The sequence below is a fragment of the Arvicanthis niloticus genome, chromosome 8, assembly GCF_011762505.2.
Source record: "Arvicanthis niloticus isolate mArvNil1 chromosome 8, mArvNil1.pat.X, whole genome shotgun sequence".
Lineage (NCBI taxonomy): Eukaryota > Metazoa > Chordata > Mammalia > Rodentia > Muridae > Arvicanthis > Arvicanthis niloticus.
The window spans coordinates 40,762,511-40,781,055 of NC_047665.1; the positions used below are offsets into that span (position 1 = coordinate 40,762,511).

Below are 18,545 nucleotides of genomic sequence, written 5' to 3' on the forward strand. Positions count from 1 at the left end.
GGTGCATTTCTCTCTACGGAGTCACGACAAGCAGAGATCAGCAACAATTAGCCAAGACCAGCAAAGCATTGCAAAGTGAACCAATGAAAGGACATCACCACTGTTGGGTTCTACTTATATTCTTTCCAAACATTATGTGGCCCCTTTCAAGTGTCCTCTCATGTTGTCTGCCTCAGCAAAACATCCTATCATAAGGGAGCTTCTAGAAAAAACATCACATGGCACAACTGAGTATCCGAAGTAACCAGAAATTTCCACTTCACAGTCCCCTCCTGGCTGCCTTTGACTGTAGAACTCTTGGCTCCTCCAGCACCGTGTCTACCTGCACACTGGCATGCTTTCTCCTATGGTGATAATGGACTAAACCTCTGAAACTGTAAGCCAGTAGAAAATTTTTAAAAACGTTTGTCTTTCTTTATAAGAGTTGCCTTTGTCATGGTGTCTCACCACAGCAATAAAACCCTAACTAAGACAGAGTCGATGATTCTCTCATGCCCCTTGATTCTTCAGTGCCAAGTCCCAGGAATCTGGTCAGTCGTTAGTGACCTCCCGGACTGAGCCATTCTGTAGCTGGAGTTGCTGTGCTACTCTTAGGATGCTAAACATTCCTCAAAGGCTTAAATCTTAAAGGCTTGGTGCCTGGGGTTTGGGGGAGTGGGTTAAGTTTTAAAGAGGTGAAGCATGGTGAGAAGGCTTTAGGGTGGCTGGGTGCCTGCTGCTGTAGAATATTCTAACAGTCTGGCCTCTTGTTGTGCTCTTGCTTTCCAGCTCTGAGGTGAGAGGTTTTGCTCCACCACAGTCTTCTGACAAGATGTATGGCCCTGTTTTGGGATCTAAACAATGAGTCCATTTGAACATGTGCAGAACTACACAACTATGAGCCAAAATAAACCTTTCTTTATATAAGTTAATTATTACAGCTATTTTGTGAGAGTGACAGAGAGCAGAGTATGACATGGTTCAATTACACAGCAAGGTAACGCTGGAAGAGACTTTAGGCAAGCTTTCTTGGCAGTGGAGGGGAGAAGGGCCCTTGAGTGACTCCTTCCACTCTGACAGTCTTCTTATTCAGTTCTACTGTATTCCTCACAATTTTTTTCCTGAAATGTAGGTTTTATTCTTTATATGAGGACTGTTTTGCTTGCATGTATTTATATGTACTACACAAGAGGTCAGAGGGAGCTGGATTTCCTAGAACTGGAATTATGGGTGGTCATGAACAGCAGGTGCTCCTAACCACTGAACCATCTCTCTAGTCTGGTTCTTACAACTTTTAGCATAAGCCTAGTCCCTTTGGTCATCTGGAAGATAAGACCTTAAAATAAGTTCTGAGCTAGTTTTCCCTTCCCCTCATCCAGCAACAAAGCAATAAAAGATAACCAACTTCATGTGTATTTTGGGAAACAGAAGTTAGAACAGCAATAAGATGCAGTGGAAAGTTTAGAATTTTTAAAAAAAAATATTTTATTTGTAGGTGCTTCACTCACATGTATGACTAAGTACTACATGTATAGTAGTGCCTGTGGGAGCCCAGAGCAGGGTGTCAGATCCGCTGGAACCAAATTTACAGATAGTTGTGAGTTTTGATGCCGGTGCTGGGAATTGAATGTGGCTCCTCAGGAAGAAGAGTCAATCCTCTTAGCCACTAAGCCACCTGTCTAGCCTCAACTGTAAAAGCTTCTGAATGAGGAGAAGTGGATAGACTTCTTATTAAAGCAATAAGCAGTTTTAGTGCAGGACTCTCTGAGTTTTAGTGAGACAGAATGATTAAGATTTCAAATAAAACCAGTAACGAAATTACATCATAACAAGTACTGGTGCTTAAAAGTAATATGAGATGCCAAAACACTGAAATGAGTTATGTGATTGGCAAGATTGTATAAGAGGACACATTGGAAAGTGAGCACACTAGGCTTCCAGACTCACACCAAAGCCTCACTCTCAAACTCATTTTTCACGTTCTTATCATCTCCTTTAAAGAGTAGTCCCTGGCAGTAGGTCAGTGCCCTGGTGGATCTGCCTTCAGGGCATATGCTCAGGTTATGCTCAACCAAGAATGCTGTTGTGAGCAAAATGAATGATGTAACATTTTAAAAGTTTGCTACTGCTCCCTCCCCCATCAAAACTTACATATGACCTGGTAGATAACCCAGGAATGGAGCTGAACAGCTAAGATGACTGAAAATTCTCAGTGTCCCTTCCAAAGCCCCAGGAGAGACCTTCGAAATGTGTCCACAAGCACCGCAAAGCTTGTGAAAGCAAGGTGTTTCCAACATATTTTCAGCTTATGGGTTACAATCCATTGTCATGGGAAGCCAAGGCAAAGACATACAGGAACGGTGCTCATTTGCTTTTTTTTTTTTTTTTTTTTTTTTTTCTGCTGTTTTATACAACAGAGGATCACCTGTCCAGGGGTAGTAACACCAACACTGAGCTAGGCTTGTCCACTACAACCAGCAGTCAATCACATCAATCACTAATCAAGAAATATCCTATAGAAATGCCCACAGGCGAATCTTACGGAGACAGTTCCTCAGCTGAGGTTCTCTCTTCCCAGATAACTCCAGTTAGTACCAAGTTGACAAAAATTAACCAGCATGTGGGCCATGGATGAGGAACAAGGTATGATATGTATGGAACTGGAGGCTAGTTGGTGATGTTGGCTTCCAGTCCTTAGGTATGCCTGGTGAGTAGATTTGGTTTCTAATGGCACCCAGTATTTCATTGCTAGAAATACATTCAATGATAAAGCATGAATCATGAACTCTTAACTCATAATTTCTCTTGATTCATAATGAACTTTAAAAAATGACACAATTATGTCCACACCAACCTTAGAATTTTGTCTTTATTGAGACAAATACTGGGGTGCAGTCGGTTTATTTAGGAAGAAGGACAAGAGAATCAGGGCTATAAGGGGTGGTGGTGGGAGAGCATTGCTACAAGAAAGTGTTCAGTTCATGGCTGTGAGTAAAGGGGCTGATGCGGGGAAGTCCACAGAGTGCCACTAACAGAGGAGACTTGTACATGATTTCACTAGTCCCCACTTCCCACTGTGGGGCCAACTGTCTCATACCTCTGGACTACACCAAGCATAGGGGGACCTGGGCATACAAAGACTGAACCCTAAGTCTGTGGCATGTTCAGAAATGGTCAAGGAAAGTGAGACACAGGTAAGAAGGTGTTTGCTAGACTTGATCAGAATTTCTGTGCATATGTTGATCTCAATTTGTACTAGAGTCCTCTGATCTCTGTGGGCAACTGATTCTAGGGCTTCCAAAGATACCAGGTTCTGAGGTCATTTAAGTTCCTTGTAGAAAATGGTACATAGTACCTGTATATAACCTACATAATCCTATGTACTTTAAATCATCTCTAGATGATTTATTGTGAAGTATGTATCTTTCACTACTAGAACAAATACCCAAAATAATCAGCTTAAAAAGAAAGGTTTTCTGTGGCTCACTGTTTTACAGGGTTTGGCTCATGACTGACCCTCTTGCTTTGGGCCCATCCTAGTGGAAGCATGTATAGATATTCATCTCATGGCTGGGTACAAAGAGATGAAGGAGAAGGAGCTGGGTCTGACAAGCCCCTTTGAGGGCTTGGCCTCAAATGACCTCATACTTTTCACTAGCCCTGCCCTCTTAACTGTTTCCATGTCTCCCAGGGGCACTAAGCTGCAAACCAAGCCTATAATACATGGCCTCTGTGGGGCTTTCAAGATCAAAGGCACAGCATTTGGAATACCTAATCTAATGTGAGTGCTGTGCAAAGACTGAATTATTAGGAAACAAACAGTTGTGGTTTTTTTCCTTTTCTTTTGTAACTTTGATCTGTGGTTTAATGAGTCCAAAGTTGTAGAAGCTGTTGTGAGTTGACTTCTACAAAGAGACATTGAGCCTTTAGTAGCTTACTTCCTAAGGAAATTTGGTGCAGGTATGCTACTGTGATAACAGTCCTGAACATTTATATAACTTCACCCATACTGATTTATGTACTTGAAAAAGATTCCCCCAAAACTATCAATAGACCAAACTGTCTCTGGGGAAACTATTGGCCATTGATGTATGCTGGGGGTGGGGGAGTGGGGCAGGGATCAGAGACACTGTCTTCAGTTGTATTCCCACTGGTGATCCCACCACACTCCAGTGGATAGTTCCAAATTCATGGTTGTGAACCCTGGTTAAACTCAGTGGGTCTCAAAACAATTCTAACGGACTTGGATATAGGAAAAGAATTTGTAGGGAGGAGGGGAGTTAAATGGAGTTTGAGAGAAGTAGGAGAGGATGGGGGACGAGAGCCACCAGATGCATTGCATATATGCACAAACCCATGGGAGAATAATTTAATAAGAAACTGTCAATAATACCAATAATAGGGAAGATACTTTATTTCCTGTAGAAAATGACACAAAGTCATTGCTATAAGAAAGACAGATTATGCAGCTAAAGAATAGAGTGCAAGAAAAGCTTGTAAAAAAAAAAGCATCTTAATTTTGATGGAGTTCCTGGGTGTGTATGTGTATATGTATGTGATATATATGTAGAATACGAATAGGTATATTATATGATGTATATGTATACACACACATTTGATAAAGCTCTTAGTATACTGACTTCTGGGATTACTAGAAAGTGTTCTACTTTTAAGGAGAGCCCATGCACCTGGATTGTTTCTACCTACAGTCAGCCTGAAGCTATACTAGAAGAAGTCTCAGCTTCTTGGGACACCTTCAAGTAAACATCAGGGAGAGAGGCTCAATCTGTAGTGCAGACCCTGGTAAGCCACTAAGCGTCCTGGGTGCTCTACTACTCTAGAAGCCTCTTCAGAACAATAGACTGCTGACAGGCACAGATATTGCCATGCTTGGAAAGATTCCCCAAAGCACTTTCTTAAAGGGTGTTTCAGAGTTGAGCAGAGGAGAGACTTGCTGTGGGAATCATGGGCATCACATTGCCATTAAGGTCTGTCCCCAACTGAGAGGAAAGTGGTCTGCAGAAAAGTCGCTGAAAAAGGTCTTCTGGGCCTGTGGCATAGCAGCCACTGGAATGGGTGGTTGGGAGGGTTTAATCCATCATTCTCTCCTTCAGTGATGCTCCTTCTGGGGACACTCAGTGTCCTCCTTGGTCTCCAAATACCTTTTCAATCTGAGAATTGAATGGATTCTCCTTTCCCCAGACATGAGGCCATTGGAGCTGTATCTTCTTCCAAAGACGATTTGCTAGCAGAAGTGAAGCCACCTGCAAGAGAGCCAGAGGGAGGAGAGACTTAATGGTAGGGGACTGACCAGTAGGTGTGGGGTGCCGCTCTGCTGGCAGGGATTGCCTAGCACAGAGAAGCCCAAGGTTTACTCCATCCAACATGACAGATCATGAGGCACATGCCTGGTCCCACCACTCAAGACGTAGAGGCAGGAGGATCAGAAGCTCAAGTGCACCCTTGGGCTACATGATATGTTTGCGGCCAGCTTTGTATACAAGACAGCAACACACACAAAACTGAGCATCAGGATTCTGTAATTCTTAACTTCTTAAACTTACCACATCGACGCTAATATTACCCATGAGAAACAATTTAAAATATTCTCACAATATTACCCATGAGAAACAATTTAAAAGAGAAGAATTTCTTTTGCCCACAGGCTGCAGATACATCACAGAGCAAGAATATGGTAGAGGGAAGGTGTTCACCTCATGGCAAACAGGAAGCAAAGAGGAGACTGACTGAGGCCAATGGCAAGATGTTTTTAAAAAGCCTACTGTCAGGGACTCCATTGCCTCAGCCAGGTTCCATCTCCCAAGGTTTGCTTCTCCTCTCACAATAGCTCCAGCAGCTGGGGAGCCTAGAATTTAACACTAGCCTCTGGAGAACATTTCATGTTCAAAGCTCAGCATCTTCCATGGTGAGAAGACCTGAGGATCATTCCTGAGATCTCTGCTGTCATCTCTGTGTATCCAATCCCTTCCCCTGAGGTGGGTGGGGCCTATCACCTGTCTTAATCATTACAGTGGTGATGAACAGATGTCACCTCGGTGACTGTGTCTCATAAAATAGAACTTGGTCTTGCTGGTCTGATGCTATAAGCAGTAAGCTGATGCTAGCTTAAAGTCCAGCAAGAAGCTGAGTGCTTAGTCCAACTCTAAATCTGTCAGCTCAGGTGAGTGTGATGCTGTTTCCTCCAGTTTTGTCTCTGGATGATCCCAGAGCCTGGGTAACACACCTTGATTGTGGTTTGTGACATCCTAAGGACAGGATGAGGTCAGGCTATGGCTATCAAAAACTTCAAAGTAACATGTATATTATTTTAAGTTTCTAGATTTGTGACTTAGAAACATAGAATAAGCACATGTTTCTCAGAAACCCAGCCCTGTACTCCAGGAGACAGCTAACAATTCCTTCTGGTGGCCTAAGACCTGGGTGCTAATGAACATAGGAAACCTTCCCTGGAGGAGCTCCGGGTTAGCCCAGGAGCCACACAAGTCAAGTGCCTCACCCCTGGAGGGCTGTGAGGGAGAAGCACAAGCCAAAAGGGAGGAAATACCAACTTCTCATGGAAAGGAAAGGACAGACCCTCTTGGGAGAAGCTGAACTTTTAAGGCTACGTTCTGGATGTTTCTTGGGGAAGCTGTGCACCTGTGCACCCCTTGGCTGGAATCCAAGCAGGATGAGCATCATCTCTCCTGCCAAAAGCTACTTTCTTGGCCTTTGTAGCTTTATGTTAGATTTCCTTTGTCCTCAGTGGTAGCAGGATCTAGTCTTGGTTGTCCGGTTCTCTGCCCACCCCCCCGTGCATTGGATGAGGAGGCTTTTTCTTCACAGATGATGTAGTTAGCAAATGGGTCTGGCTGGTCCTTGGGCCAAATGGCTATATCTCAACAGCAGTCCTGAAAATAAGAGGACTGATTGATGAGGATCTGAGAGGGGAGCACACTGTGAGAAGGAGGGATGCTGCCCTCAAGGCACCATGCCACTTGACAGTGCTGTGTGACACTGGGTAGCTTTTTGGCACTCTGGGGCCAAATTACACTGTAAGTAGGACAAAGTCAATGATCAAAAGCTCTTTCCGGGTCTAAACTGTGTGTAATCTTTTAATAATTGTTAGAAAAAAACCAAAGCCGATAGAGTCATTGCATTAATCAGCTTTAGAGGTTTTATGGAGTGCCACAGCCTTCTGAAGTGGACCTAAAATGTTTCTATCCAATCACACTTTTACTTTTAAGGTATTGAGGCTCAAACTCAATACCACCTTGTGCATACCAAACAAACACTGTATCATGTGCCCACCCCAGCTATGCATTCAGTCAAACATGTGATCACTTTGTTTCTTATTGACGTTCTAGTGAGTATATATACTGGGGTTCCTCATGAAATTTTATACACACATTTCATCACACCTCACATACTGATCCCATCCCTCACCCTTCCCTCCTCCTCCTGTTCCCTTCTCCCTGAAAAGATGCCCTTCTGTATGTGAATAAGAACATATGAGGTCTGTCTTCTTTTTTTCCTTTCTGTATCCTTTGTTTTCTCCCCCACCACTCAATTAGGCTCTATTCTTTTCCATATAGCCTCTTTTCTATTTTCATCATATACATATATATTTAAATCTAAATCATGGAAATGGGAGAAAATGTCATATTTTTCTTCATGTGTATCACACATATTTCCCTTAACACAATGGTCTATAGTCACATCCACTCTTCTATGGATGATGTGATTTTGTTCTTTATGGTTGAACAAAACCCCATTGAGGACAATAACACGTTTTCTTCATCTGTTCTTTTGTGGCATCTAGGTTGCATCCATATATTGGCCATTGTGATCGAGGCTGCAGTAAACATGAGTGTGTAAGTCTCTGTGGTATGCTGACTCAGAATCCTGCAGGGGTACTGTAAGAATTGTACAGCTGGATCACAGGGCAGCTTTAGTTCTGAGAATCTACATATTGATTTCCTCACTGGCTATACTAGCTTATGTTCCCATAAGTATGAAATCTTGATAATATCCATATAACATGTTACATAAAACACATACATGAACTGTATGCATACAGCACACACATCATTTGTCCATACATCACACATCTACTGACATACCACACACTTTCTTTTTTTGTACTTAAAAGCAGCAGCAAGGCTCAGGATGACCACCAGGGTGGCTGCAACACTCTTTCATGAAAGACTAAGATTGTCTTTGAGGACAGGGGCCTGGTTTCTTTTCCTGAAACTCCTCAATAATGGCCAGGTCTGTGGAAACCTGCTGGTGTAGTTTTATTTATTTTTAACTTTCAACTTGATACATTTAAATTGTCTTTTTAATGATTATGTGGAAACGAGGCCTTTGTGGACATTTATTTTCCTGACATTAATGAGAAAAGAGATAGGGGTGAAGGAAGAGGAAAGTGAAAACCAATGAGCTCAGATTCGAGCTTGTGGTGACTTTGAAAGCAACTAATTGGTTGTCACTCTAACAGAGATGAATGCATTTATGAGTATGCACTGCTGAAATACTGTGTCTACAATGAGACTGGCATGCCAATATGCTAGAGAATTGTGAGGAAATGATCTACTATATTCATTCATTCATTCATTCATTCATTCACTCAATTCTCTTTGCTGAATATCCTCTGAATGTTTCTCCTCTATTCATTGTCTGTTACCACTCCCATGATGCACCACCACACCAGGAGCCACATAAGTATCTTTCATTTCCTTTATTCCAAGCCAGTTACTTCTTAAGCATACTGTGAGTTTTTGTCTCTGTTTATAGCTTAAAATATTAAGCCAGTATCTTGTCATTCCAGGACAAAAAATTTAACGAACAGAAAAATAGAATAAAAATTATTTGTAATTAGAATGGAGGAATCCTTTCCTAACATTGTAATCTTTTTAGATTACACACACACACACACACACACACACACACACACACACTCACATGCACACACTTCATGCATACAAAGGTATATTCATCTATATAATATTTTAAAATGTTTTTCCCAAAGTGTAATGCATAACTTATAATGTTAATTCTTTTTGGTGAACAGTCCCAAGAATGTGCAGAGTTGTGATATTGTCCATATAATTACTTGTCTTTCCATTATTGTCACACTTCCATATTGGGCTATGTCATGGTAAATGCAGATTTAGGTCACTGTCTTTACCCAGTGTACACACCGTACTCCATCAGGCTGCATTTACTTTACACATCAAACTTTATTACAAATTTTCCTAGTATTTGAGAGATTCTCTTCCTGACAATACCCACGTCCCAGTGCAGAAGAGTACATAGGCTGTAGGCTCACTCACAGATACACTGAACACATGCACAGAACTAAATCATGTCCAGTAGAAGGGGAGGGAGTTGGAGATTCCCTGGGATCTCTGGATTAAGTCCAAGTTTTTTCTTTGATAAACCTTTTACAGTCCTCTTCCTTGCTCAGATGTTGCAGTTACTTTTCTTGCTTTTGTGACAAAGTAACTGGTAACAATTTGGGCTGCTAGGCTTCCAGTTGGCCCATTTTCAGAAGATTTCAGCCCATCATAGCAAGAAAGGATGGCAACTGCTGGGGCCATTTCATCTGTGTCAGTGGGGGCTTGTGGCACAACCTGCTCACATCCTGATGGGTCAAATTCTAGGTCAATCCAGGAAACAGAGCACTCAAGCCCAGAACCAGAAACAGATGTAGCCTTCAAAGTGACCTACTTCTAAGTGACTTATTTCTGCCAGCTAGGGACAAAAGTCCCTAGTCTAAAAGTTTTCACAGCCTCCCCAAGCAGCAGTGCCAGTCAAGGACAAATCATTCCCACATTTGAGCCTGTGGAAGGCACTTCATATTCCAATCATAAGAGATGCACATAAACAGCAATCTAGAGCACGGTGAAACCAGGAGTGGTTTCTGAATTCAAGTCAGCTTCCTGTAGTAGAACATGATGTTTGGTCTAATTATTTGATGATCTGGAATTCTTCCAAGGGTCCTATTGGTCTGTGGTCACTGCTGAAGGACTCGGAAAAATTGACACCAACCCCAGGAGATACTGACATTGGATTTCTCCAAGGACATCTCACTGATAAAGAACTCACTTTGCTTTTGTATATACTTGCTCAGTTTGATGTTAAAACAGAAAACACCATTAGCTTAAAGGTTCATAAAGAAACCTTACTTCCCCTTTTTATTCCCTCCGAGAAGAAACTTTTCAAAGTGAGTTTTCTCCTTTTACCAAGATTTAGATGAGTGGTTCTTAAGCTTTCTAACTTTATGACCCTTTAGTTCCTCATGTGGTGGTGACCCTCAACCATAAAATTATTTCTATTGATACTTCATGACTATAATATTACTACTGTTATGAATCATAATGTAAATATCTATGCTTTCTGATGGTCTTAGGCAACCCCTATAAAATGGTTGTTGGGGTGGTGACCCACAGGATGAGAAACACTGATTTACACAGTGAGCATTAGATTTCACAGAGCAATGTGCATATGAGGTTGCCATTTTCCTTTATAATAGCAAAACCATATACATTTGTTAGGAAGGACAAGGCTTCAGGACAGGGGTTCTAAAAGTGTATCTTTCAACGTAAGTCTTTATCACCCAGTATACTTTCTGAAAGAACGCATTCTCTGAGCTTACACAACCCAGAGGATGAAATATGGAGAGAACAGAAGACACTCTGTGTTACATCTTCCCACTTTGTCCCTGATATGTGCTATACCTGAGAACCACTGCTTCTGAGGCTTGCTGGTCACACACAATGAATGTGTAGTTTTAGGAGGCCAGTAGTGGTGGCTTTGATCAGATTTCATTATCAGCTCTTCAAATGAGCCCATTTGAGTCATGAGATTTTGAATAAAGTAGTAAGAATGGAAGACTTCACAAAAACCCTCGTGCTTTCTTGGCAAGGATGGCGTTAGACTCAAGTCATGAGCAGTAAGGACACTGCTTCATTCACTCCTTGCCTCTGTGCTATTGCAAGGCCTTGATTGTGGTCATCCACCTCATATGCACTACCTCATGTACATGGCTGTTAGAGTATTTGGCTCCCACTCCAAGGTAAAGCATGTCTGAAGGGATTTTACTGCCCTGACAGGCTCCTGTCTACTGTCATTCAGAGGCCTGAATGTTGGTTAAACCATGATATCCCAGATCCACTGAACATTCTTTGTTCTTTCTTAAAATTCTCTTAGAAGAACCTACAAAGCAAGAAGACTTAACTCTCTATTGTCTTGGGTGGGTTTTCAGTGAAACGTCTCTTTTAATTTTTACTCATAAGCTCTGGTCACACCAGGTGAGAAGGGCAGTGGTAAGGAGGTGGTGGACGTCTAGCCAACCTAGAGCTTGCAAATTCCTCCTTCCCCAGATGACAAGCCTCAGACAGAGCATGTTTCATGGGCCAACTGAATTGCTATTGATGGGAGCACTTACCCAGGAGGTGCTCCATGCCCCGATCCCAAGCAAATGTATCTGTTCGCTTCCCAAAGTTGAGTAAGAAACACCAGGAGGACAGAATACCAGCAGCGATATTGGTATCTTGGCTGGAGATATTTGGAAGCCTCCACCCTTCCTCTCTATAACCCACTTCTGTTGTGTTGCTTTTTTTTTTTTTTTTTTTTTTTTTTTTTTTTTGTGAAATAACCAAAAGGTAAATACTAAGCAAAAAATGCCACCCTGTAATATTTTAAAAAGAGCAAATACAATTCAGAGCAGGACTATATAGAGTTCATTGAAAACTTAAAATGGCTTGACGCCTTTGAAGTTGAACTGCTGCTAAATTTAACATAGGCTTTACCAGACCAAAGCTGAAAATCTGCCCTGGTTGTGTATTATCTGAAGTCACAGTGCTCAGAGCTCTGTAGAGAAGCCAGTGGCCAAGCGCCCTCTGCTGGAGGAGACCATTGCTCTCTTCTACCTCCTCACCTGCCCCCAACACAGTCTCTTGGACCTGGCCATGTGTGGATAGAACTGATTTAAAATCTGCAAACTGAAAATATAAACACTTCCATTTAAGATGGAACTTAAATCACAGCTCCAGGCTCTCTGTGGTGAATGAATGATGGTTGTTAGTATAAAACAGTGAGCTAGATGCGACGGGGCTGCTGGTTTGCCAACAGGACCAGCCTGAGGTGGTGACTGCTTGGGAAATAGTTTCACTGGCTCAGGCTATTCTTCCTGCACACCCTAACCCCAGTCTGTGCACAGTTGCCATGTGGGGCCTCCTTAAGCCTTCCCAGGTATTTTATCTTATGAGCTTACAAAGCTGAGGCAAATGGAGACCTGGAGGCTTCTCAGATCTTTAAATACACCCATTGGTTCTGTCTTATGTGTCTCCAGCAGTGGTCACGTTCAGGGTTGAAGATAAATGAAGGGCTTGATTTATGGAAACTTCCTTGCTTGTAATGAAATGTTTTCTATTTTTCTCAGTTGGGTAGAGACTATTTATCTCCAGACATATACAACTGTGTTTGTGTGTCCTGCTCATGTGTTCACGGGCCTCTGACTTCTTTAACATGGCTGCTCTGTAGACAGTCAGATGTTGCCTGTGAGTTTATAAGGGAGGCTTTGAGTAATTGCCAGGATGGGATGGAGGAGGTTGTTTTGCAGGGTGTCAAGGGTGACACTGACAAGGCTCAAGGTATAAAAGGTGTTGACACGTTCCTGACGACCTGGGAGAAACTAGGTCTGGTGAATGCGTGTGGCTCTTTCAATGCCTTCTGATTCCTGTCATCTGAATTTGGGCCCAGCCATGTTTTAAGTGACTCTTCAGATGCTGTAACCTCAAAAACTCTCAGGCAGATGCCTCACAAAGCTGAGCTATGTGGGGTCCAGAGGTCATGAATCTAGGTCTTGAGTTTTTATAACATATTTTTCTTTGCCTAATTTCTTTTTATTTTTCCAGTTCCCTCCACCAAAGCATTGCCCAAATCACTACTGCAGATAGATGTAGTTGTAAATATGGACATAGACATCAATGTAGATATTCTGAGGGCATCAAACCCAGGACTTTATCTGCTCTGGGCAGACTCTGTATCGCTGAGCTACAGCCAAATCATACTATAATTATCTTCAAGGAATATAAGTCTAATTTCCGGCTTGTAAACTCCCACCAGCCTCATTCCCTATAGTAAAAAGATGAAACCCATGCAAGCTTCCTAGCATCCACTTTGAATGTCTTCTTCTTTCCTCTCTATCTTGCTCCCATTCTCTCCGAGCAAGCTGCACTGAAGCATGTGACCACCTCCAGCGCTCTCAGCCTTCCCTCATCCTCAGATCATTGCCTGTGCCATTTCCTATGCTCAAAACACTTCCCGTGGCTCTTCTCTGCCTCTTCCACTTTCTTTGCTATTCAGTGTCTTAGTTCTGTTATCTCATCCTCCGGAAATCCTTTCCCACCACCATCTTCTGCCATTTTCTCATCTTATCTCCCATGAAAGCATCTTGTTTACACACTTGGAGACAGTTACCACATTATATTTAATTATCCATTTCTTCATATCTCTCCTTCTATATGCTATAATTTTAAACAACAACATACTATTAGATGGCAATTTGTCAGCCTGGACTTTTCAGTTCAACATGTGTGATCAGTAGAAGATGGGTTTGAGATGGCATTCCACTGATGCCCACTTTAGACATGACTATGTCATGTTCATTTACTCATCACTCATTCATACCACTGTGGAACAAGCCCAATAGAAATCCTATGTTAAGACTATGGGACATACTGTACTTTAGGGCTCTGTTTTTAATGACTAATTTCATGTAAAGCAGATGTAGAACAGGATAGGCTTCTGGATAGGCTCTCAATTTGATAAATATTGAATCCTAGAATTATTTTAAAAGTCAAGCAGGGACAGGTTGATATTTGATATAGCAAACGAGTATGTCCCAAAAGATGAAGCAAAGCTGTCTTTGAGCTTTGAGCCTCTTCTTTGTGTTTGGTTTTAGGTGATGCCATAGCTGACTCCCTTTTCATATCTCCATCCTTGGTAGACTCAGACTGCTGTTGTTCCAAGAGGAGCCAAAAAAGTCCTACCTCAGTGAGAGCAAGTATCTTACATGACTTTAATTCTAACCAGGTGGGGATTGAAGTAGGGAGGGTCTTTGATCCCAGAAGCCTGAGGATACAGTGAGTTCTCACCTCTAAAAAAAAAAGGTAGTGGAGCCTTGCAATATTCCTAAAAAAGAAGACACCATTTCTGTAGAGCCAGATCCCAACAGCTAGTTTCTAGTCAATAATTCTCTGAATTATTCATCCATTTGATCCACAAAACTTAAATATTCTGAATGCATTACTAAGATTTTTAAAAAATTGGTTGTTTAAACAGTGAGGATACTTAATTTTCTCCAAGTTCAAAATGAGTTGAGGACTTCGCTGCCATTCATCCATTCAGCAGCACTGCTCCCTCTTTTATTCTTTCCTTTTGAGGTAATTCTTCACCATGCCCACGAACAGTTGCTGAGCCTAGGGCTGGGTCAGATTCTTAAGGGCATGTTGGGCTCTTCCTGTACTCAGCCAGGGGGTGGGGGTCTTGTCATTGCCATAGCACACTGGCCAAAGCTGGGTCAGAATGCCTATGGAGATAGAGGACTGCCTAAGGCAAATGGCCATCCCTCCCTGTGGAGAACCAGCTTTCAGGAGTTTCAAATGGCACAAGAACTCCCCCACGCTTTCTTCTCTTTTTAAAATAGAAATGTCACAAGCGAGTCAAGTGTATGGGACAGATAAAAGTGGAGCTTTTATGGCTGAAGGAAGAATAATGGGAGGGGAGTGGGCAAGCGTTATTGAGCTCCAACCTTGAGCTCCCATGTGCTGTATAGAAGCCGGAGCACGGGCACTTCATATGGTCTACTTGGAATCTGAGAGGAGGAAAGGGTCTTACTGCAGGACCCTACTAAAGGCATTGTTCTTTCACACTGTTGTTTTTAGAGACATCCGTACAATTTTCCACACATCCCACTTTCAGGAATCCTTGTAATTATTACTCTTTTAAGTGTAATATATATTTTTTGAAAAATGTGTACATGTATATGATGTTCTTTGATATCTTGCAACCATTATTTTTTCTAGGTATTGACTTTTTTAGTGGAAGACATGATGGCTCATTTCTAATGGGCCACTAGAGAACCTGGAGCAGGTTTTGTAGATCTCCTGGGACAGTTTCTCAGGACTGTCCTACACATATTCTATCAACTGTAGAAAATCAAAAATCCTGGTAAATTTTCTTTTTATCTTATTTTACTTTTTCTCTAATTTTCACATTATTTTATTGAATTTCTATGTTACTTATATGTGTACAGTATCTAAATATCCTTCTGGAAACAAAAAAGGACTTAAAAACCATACAAATACATTCATATATTTTAGAAAACCAAGCAGATAGACTCAGTGACCACTATGTGGTAATACTTACCTCATTGGGGTGGAATCCGTCCACAGGTTCAATAAGCTCCCATGGCTGGCCACCTCTTTTCTTCCAGTCTTCTATTACTGAAAATCACATAATTGGAGGATTACTGGTGAGTGTCATTATGCCAAGAACAAGGAGCTCATGTGATGTTGGTGTCCCCTTCTTTTTTTTTTAATTCTCATGTATGTGTGTTTTGCCTGCATGCATGTCTATGTACTTGGTGATAAAGGAGACTAGAAGAGGGCCTAAGATCCTTGGGTTACAAATGGTAGTGAACTAACATGTGGAACTGAACCCTTCTGGAAGAGCAGCCAGTGCTCTTAACCATGGAGCCATCTCTCTAGCACCCCCAGGCCTGGTTTTATTTCATCATGGCTTTCTCTGAGCTGTGCCTTGGACTGGGAGCTTTCAGAACAGTAATGATCTACCTGTTGCATGATTTTTTTTCTAAGTCACAAAGGACCTGTGCAACCCTGCTGGGTGAATGTGGCTCATGTAGCAGGGAGGGCAGGGGACATCAAGTGAGCACTAAATGAGCAACAACAATTTAGGTCCATCTGATCTTTTCCTCATCTGGTGGCACAGGCCTTTTTCAGAAGTGAGGATGGCATTTTGCTAACATCTCCTTTTATGTGCTGCCATTTGCAGACACTGCCTACGTGTGTCAAGCAATCACCTCGAACAATCACACAGCATGTCAGAAATATAATTGCATAAAATTATCTCAACATTGCATTTAGAGAGAGCATGGCTACAGAGAAAATATTATGAGCCCCAAAGTGATGAAAAGTAATAAAACTGTCTGTCAACAGGGATAAGACACTACGCATGTCAGTTCTTCCAGGGCAGCTGTGCAATTAATTCTATGTTGTAATATCACAAAGCCAGTAAAAATTCCTCATGGAAATTGCAGTCCCTAGAGAGCCTTCAGGCAGAACTATCGGAGACTTCTGTGCCTGGCAGAACATCTCACTTTCCTGGTGTTTATAGAACCTAGCAGTGTAGCTATGATTCCAATTGTTCTTTACACTCCTATCTCTAAGCCTCCCAAATCTCAAGGCCAAAGGATTGTGCTGGTCCCTCCTCCTCCGGTGAATTTACAGGCATGAGATTGGATCAATCCTCTGTAATTTTTGTGATTACTGCAGAGATGCATTCCCTTAGCTTATTCCTGACCAGTGTGACGCTAGGTAGCTCTTTTTCTCTTTGTATGTTTTGAGGTGGCCCTCACACTTGCTAGATATCCAAGAATGGTCTTGAACTGATCCTCCCACCCCTACATCCCAAGTACTATCCTATTTCCCACATGCCTAGCTCCTCGGAGTCTTTCATAGTGTGCTCCTGGGTTTCACTGGTAGTTGATGGAAGAAGCTGCTGTTGGTAAGTTGCATTTGCATTTCTTTAAGACTCAAAATGAGCTGTCCACTATGCTGTGCTGTCATAGTGTATTTATTCCCCATATAGAAACCCAAATCAATTTATACTGATAGAGAAGGGTTCTTTTTTGAGGAATGGTATGAATTTGTCCTTTCAATGGAAAGCTAAGAGCTGCACTGATAAGCAAGCCATACTCACTTTTACAAAGGAGGGGGCTCAGTTGGTTCTTCTAAACCAAATTGCACCCCTCAACCTTTTGTTTCCTACCTTTGGAGTGGCCCCAGAAAGCTGGCCTACCTCTGTTCTGGGGGCACAACCTTGGAATCAGACTTTCTGTTTTAGGTTCAACTCTGCTGCTCTAAATTCCCCTCTGCATGTCAAGGTGAGGCTCCTGCAGGCTCCAGGTCAACCCTCCTGACTGCCGGACTGCCTCTGCTTATACTGCGATGCTTCTAGCCCGTTTCCCACTGCCTGCTCATCTACTGTGCAATCTACCCATGCTTGTCTCACCCTTTTCCCTTTCCTTTTGTCCAGGAGAGGATGAGCCAGTTTTCTTCCCTTTTTGGGGACTTGCTTTCCAATTTTTGAGCATTATATTGATTGTCTATCAATCCCACCTCCGGCCTGAACATCTAACAAGTTACTAGCGATGAAAAAGCCAGGAATTTGAGGAGTTTCTGTAAATGCAGAGCTAAGGACCTTTGGGTACTCTTTATACTTCTATGATATCCACCTTCTTTCTTCTTGCACCCCTACAGAGGTCTCTAACAAGAAGATTGACAAGGAAGGTGTGAGGCAGGGATTCCACCTAGTACAGACTTCAGTCTTAGTCCTTGGGAACTTGGAGGTGACATTGCTTCCACTCTATATACTTTCACTTCGCTCTTCTTCCTCCATTTCTAGATCCAGGTCACTTCTGCTATGTAGATGTTTATGGAAGAAAGGATAAAGATTACCTCCAACAGAATTTGGACGAACTGATGTTGGGATCATTCTCAAGTTTATAGACTGAGAGCCTAACCCTGCTGAGATGGATGGTGACAAATCTTTATAGCTAGCTAGGCCATGAAGTGCAGCCCTCATGGATGGAATTAGTTACCTAATAAAGGGGTCCCAGGGAGCTTTTGCCATATGATAGTTAAAAATCTAGTGCAGGGCTCTCACTAGAACCCAACTGGTAAGCACTGTGATCTTGAATTTATATCTTCTAGGATTGAATAAACAAGACTCTGTTGTTTATGGGCCACTCTTGCTATGGTACTTTAATATATTAGGTCAGGAACACTAATAGATGTTCAGAAATTCATAGAGAGTGTTCATAAGACCAGGTTAGTAACTGCGCTTAACCAAGACCTCAGATACTGCCAGCAAGAAAATTGTAAGAGGTGAATGAGGAAAGTCATGAGTCAGAGACCTTTTTTATTGAGTAGATGCATCGTGAGCTGTGGACTTGACCCAGATCTCCCAGGCTTCTCTTGTGAGCTGGGGTAGGAAGCCTCACACAGGACTTTTTGACTCTCCTTATTTGCAGAGAAAGTTGACAAGTTCAGCTAAGATGGTTCCTTCTCCCACTCCTGTGTATAATTGATATGTACTAACAAAAACATTTGGCACAAGAATGAAACTAGAACTAAAACTAATAAGACTAATTTTAGTGCAGTTTGTAAACTGACTCTGAAACGTAAAGTCAACAGCTGGACATGTAGGTCCTTCACATTCATCTTTAGTAAGTGTTATTAATGAGTACTTTATGTGTA

General features: G+C 42.1%; 1 protein-coding gene across 2 annotated transcripts in view; it reads right to left on the minus strand.

Annotated features, from left to right (window-relative positions):
* Nucleotides 1-4,369: 4,369 nt before the first annotated feature.
* Nucleotides 4,370-18,545, minus strand: part of Aoah (acyloxyacyl hydrolase) — a 204,380-nt gene continuing 190,204 nt past the window's right edge. For both annotated transcript variants that reach the window (XM_076939320.1, XM_034510444.2), the window contains 2 exons: nt 15,415-15,491; nt 4,370-5,243 (listed from right to left, as the gene is read on the minus strand). In XM_076939320.1, the coding sequence (XP_076795435.1) occupies nt 5,115-5,243; nt 15,415-15,491 (206 nt within the window). In that variant the 3' untranslated portion in view covers nt 4,370-5,114. The remainder of the gene's footprint in view (nt 5,244-15,414; nt 15,492-18,545) is intronic.